The sequence below is a fragment of the Oncorhynchus gorbuscha genome, unplaced genomic scaffold (genome assembly GCF_021184085.1).
Source record: "Oncorhynchus gorbuscha isolate QuinsamMale2020 ecotype Even-year unplaced genomic scaffold, OgorEven_v1.0 Un_scaffold_2855, whole genome shotgun sequence".
In the NCBI taxonomy this organism is placed as follows: Eukaryota; Metazoa; Chordata; class Actinopteri; order Salmoniformes; family Salmonidae; genus Oncorhynchus; species Oncorhynchus gorbuscha.
Window position 1 is genome coordinate 41,091 of NW_025747251.1, and position 3,910 is coordinate 45,000.

The window sequence follows — 3,910 nt, forward strand, 5'->3', positions numbered from 1 at the left end:
GCGTCAGTCACTGCATTAGCGTCAGTGCATTAGCGTCAGTCACTGCATTAGCGTCAGTGCATTAGCGTCAGTCACTGCATTAGCGTCAGTGCATTAGCGTCAGTCACTACATTAGCGTCAGTCACTGCATTAGCGTCAGTGCATTAGCGTCAGTCACTGCATTAGCGTCAGTCACTGCATTAGCGTCAGTCACTGCATTAGCGTCAGTCACTGCATTAGCGTCAGTCACTACATTAGCGTCAGTCACTGCATTAGCGTCAGTCACTGCATTAGCGTCAGTCACTGCATTAGCGTCAGTCACTGCATTAGCGTCAGTCACTACATTAGCGTCAGTCACTGCATTAGCGTCACTACATTAGCGTCAGTCAGTGTCAGCCTGTTATTCAGGGCCTGTTATTCAGACCCACCTTTTTTTATTGCCTGTTTTGCATGTTACTTTGGCATTAATACGTGTCACATGTCAGTTTGCAAACAGTGTAAAAAATGTATATTTATTTAAAAAAACAGTATTGAGTGAATAAAGTTGCATATAAACATGGTCTCTTTTTTGGTTTCTTGAGAAAGGCAGCTTCAAAATGCAGGTGTTTCAGCTCAGTGCTTTCTGTGGTGGGGGGCAGCCAGCGGAGAATACAGAGCATCCGGGTTGGTAATCTTCTCTAGTTGCGCCGTGATTGGCTCAAAATTCTGTCACTCATGGGGACACCGTGTCATCGCAAAATCTTACACGGAGAGCTCAAAAAATTCCAGCCCCTTAGAATTCATTAGATGAATGAACTCCTCTAGTTGTCACCCCATTAGAAGTGTCCGTCCAATAAGGCTCATGGTGATTTGGCCACAGATCAAATTATGTCAAATCACGTTATATCTACAGTAGCTCTGATTGGACTGATCATGTCAACATCATACCTTTAAAATCTTAGCTAGCAGTCATCATCATGAATCAAGTCAACAATCTACTGACAAATCTTTTTCAACCCTTGTCATATGAAGATAAATTATAGATAAAACATATTGGTGCTCATCGTCCATTGGACACAAACATTACACAACAAGTTGGAAATCGCAAATTCAACAACGAGTGGTTTGGAAGCAATCAGCGGCTAACTGCAGCATTGCAAAGCAATCACTAGCGTGCTATATCAAACCAGCATCATGGGGAAACATAACGGTAGTCCAGACTCTGTTATATCACACCAGCATCATGGGGAACATAACGGTAGTCCAGACTCTGTTATATCACACCAGCATCATGGGGGACATAACGGTAGTCCAGACTCTGTTATATCACACCAGCATCATGGGGGACATAACGGTAGTCCAGACTCTGTTATATCACACCAGCATCATGGGGGACATAACGGTAGTCCAGACTCTGTTATATCACACCAGCATCATGGGGAACATAACGGTAGTCCAGACTCTGTTATATCACACCAGCATCATGGGGGACATAACGGTAGTCCAGACTCTGTTATATCACACCAGCATCATGGGGACATAACGGTAGTCCAGACTCTGTTATATCACACCAGCATCATGGGGGACATAACGGTAGTCCAGACTCTGTTATATCACACCAGCATCATGGGGGACATAACGGTAGTCCAGACTCTGTTATATCACACCAGCATCATGGGGGACATAACGGTAGTCCAGACTCTGTTATATCACACCAGCATCATGGGGGACATAACGGTAGTCCAGACTCTGTTATATCACACCAGCATCATGGGGAACATAACGGTAGTCCAGACTCTGTTATATCACACCAGCATCATGGGGGACATAACGGTAGTCCAGACTCTGTTATATCACACCAGCATCATGGGGAACATAACGGTAGTCCAGACTCTGTTATACCACACCAGCATCATGGGGAACATAACGGTAGTCCAGACTCTGTTATATCACACCAGCATCATGGGGAACATAACGGTAGTCCAGACTCTGTTATATCACACCAGCATCATGGGGAACATAACGGTAGTCCAGACTCTGTTATATCACACCAGCATCATGGGGAACATAACGGTAGTCCAGACTCTGTTATACCACACCAGCATCATGGGGAACATAACGGTAGTCCAGACTCTGTTATATCACACCAGCATCATGGGGGACATAATGGTAGTCCAGACTCTGTTATATCACACCAGCATCATGGGGGAATCATAACGGTAGTCCAGACTCTGTTATATCACACCAGCATCATGGGGACATAACGGTAGTCCAGACTCTGTTATATCACACCAGCATCATGGGGAACATAACGGTAGTCCAGACTCTGTTATATCACACCAGCATCATGGGGAACATAACGGTAGTCCAGACTCTGTTATATCACACCAGCATCATGGGGAACATAACGGTAGTCCAGACTCTGTTATATCACACCAGCATCATGGGGAACATAACGGTAGTCCAGACTCTGTTATATCACACCAGCATCATGGGGAACATAACGGTAGTCCAGACTCTGTTATATCACACCAGCATCATGGGGATCATAACGGTAGTCCAGACTCTGTTATATCACACCAGCATCATGGGGAACATAACGGTAGTCCAGACTCTGTTATATCACACCAGCATCGTGGGGAACATAACGGTAGTCCAGACTCTGTTATATCACACCAGCATCATGGGGATCATAACGGTAGTCCAGACTCTGTTATATCACACCAGCATCGTGGGGAACATAACGGTAGTCCAGACTCTGTTATATCACACCAGCATCATGGGGAACATAATGGTAGTCCAGACTCTGCTGTTGTGAAATGATGTCTGAGGGAAGAAACTGTTTTGTTGTTGTTGGAAGTGACCTCTTTGTTGCTGTAATGTCGTTAACAAAGATGGCCGTTTCACCGTTACAAACTTCAACCGTCATTCTTCTTTTATGTGAAACAACAACATTTAACAGTTTTTAAAACAACCAGTTTTATTTGACTTTATCTGGCTGAATGTCAGGAAAGGTCCATTCAGTGTTATTGACTTCAAACAGAATCAGAATTGACTAAATAAACCATTTGACTAAATAAACATTATTTATAAACACCAATCAATAACAACAAGATCCGTCCATTACTCCCTAAAGGTTTTTGACCTCACATAGGGACAACGAGGAGTTTATTTCTACCCAAAACCCTGGATAGAGAGGCTCAGTGAATGTGGAGTGGAATGTGTGTAGGTGGGTGAGTGCGTCAGAGGAGGACAGAGTGTAGAAGGACAGAGTGCCGGCCGGCCAGTCCAGATACACTCCTACTCTGTTGGACGAGGAGGAGGCAGGTAAGTCAGTTCTCTCCTTATTGTGCCTGGCAGTGTAACCGTAATCAGAGCAGCTCAGACTCCAGGACTTGTCATTGCATCCAAGCTTACTGTCATCGGCGTTTCCTGTCCTGTTGATTCCTCTGTACGTCATTCCTATGTCATCCCCTCCCCCACTCATCTCTGCCTCCCAGTAACAGCGCCCAGTCAGACCCTCTCTACACAGCACCTGTGGCCAGTCCTCAAATCTCTCTGGGTGATCAGGATACGGCTGCTTCTCTGTCCCCCGTGTCACCTTCCTGTTCCCCTCTGACAGAGAGAGGTGTCTGCATGCTGTGTTCGGGTCCAGTGTGACATCACAGGCATCTGATAGGGTAAAATCAATATTAGAAATCATCATCATCATCAGAATGTTAATCATCAAGGCCTTTTATGAGGAGCATTGACTCATTGATTAAAACATCGAATTAACAGACGGCGCTGGATGGAATGAAATAATTAAATAATGATTAATTGTTGAGTATATTGACTGTGTACTGTACTGACACAATAAAAAGTAGTTAAAAAGAGAGAGAGAGAGAGAGAGAGAGAGAGAGAGAGAGAGAGAGAGAGAGAGAGAGAGAGAGAGAGAGAGAGAGAGAGAGAG

At 44.7% G+C, this 3,910-nt stretch overlaps 1 protein-coding gene across 1 annotated transcript in view; it reads right to left on the reverse strand.

Annotated features, from left to right (window-relative positions):
* Positions 1–3,490: 3,490 nt before the first annotated feature.
* The window catches only part of LOC124026872 (NACHT, LRR and PYD domains-containing protein 12-like), a 6,972-nt gene continuing 6,552 nt past the window's right edge, over positions 3,491–3,910 (reverse strand). The window contains exon 6 of the mRNA XM_046339542.1: positions 3,491–3,630. Coding sequence (XP_046195498.1) covers positions 3,621–3,630 — 10 coding nt within the window. The 3' untranslated portion in view covers positions 3,491–3,620. The remainder of the gene's footprint in view (positions 3,631–3,910) is intronic.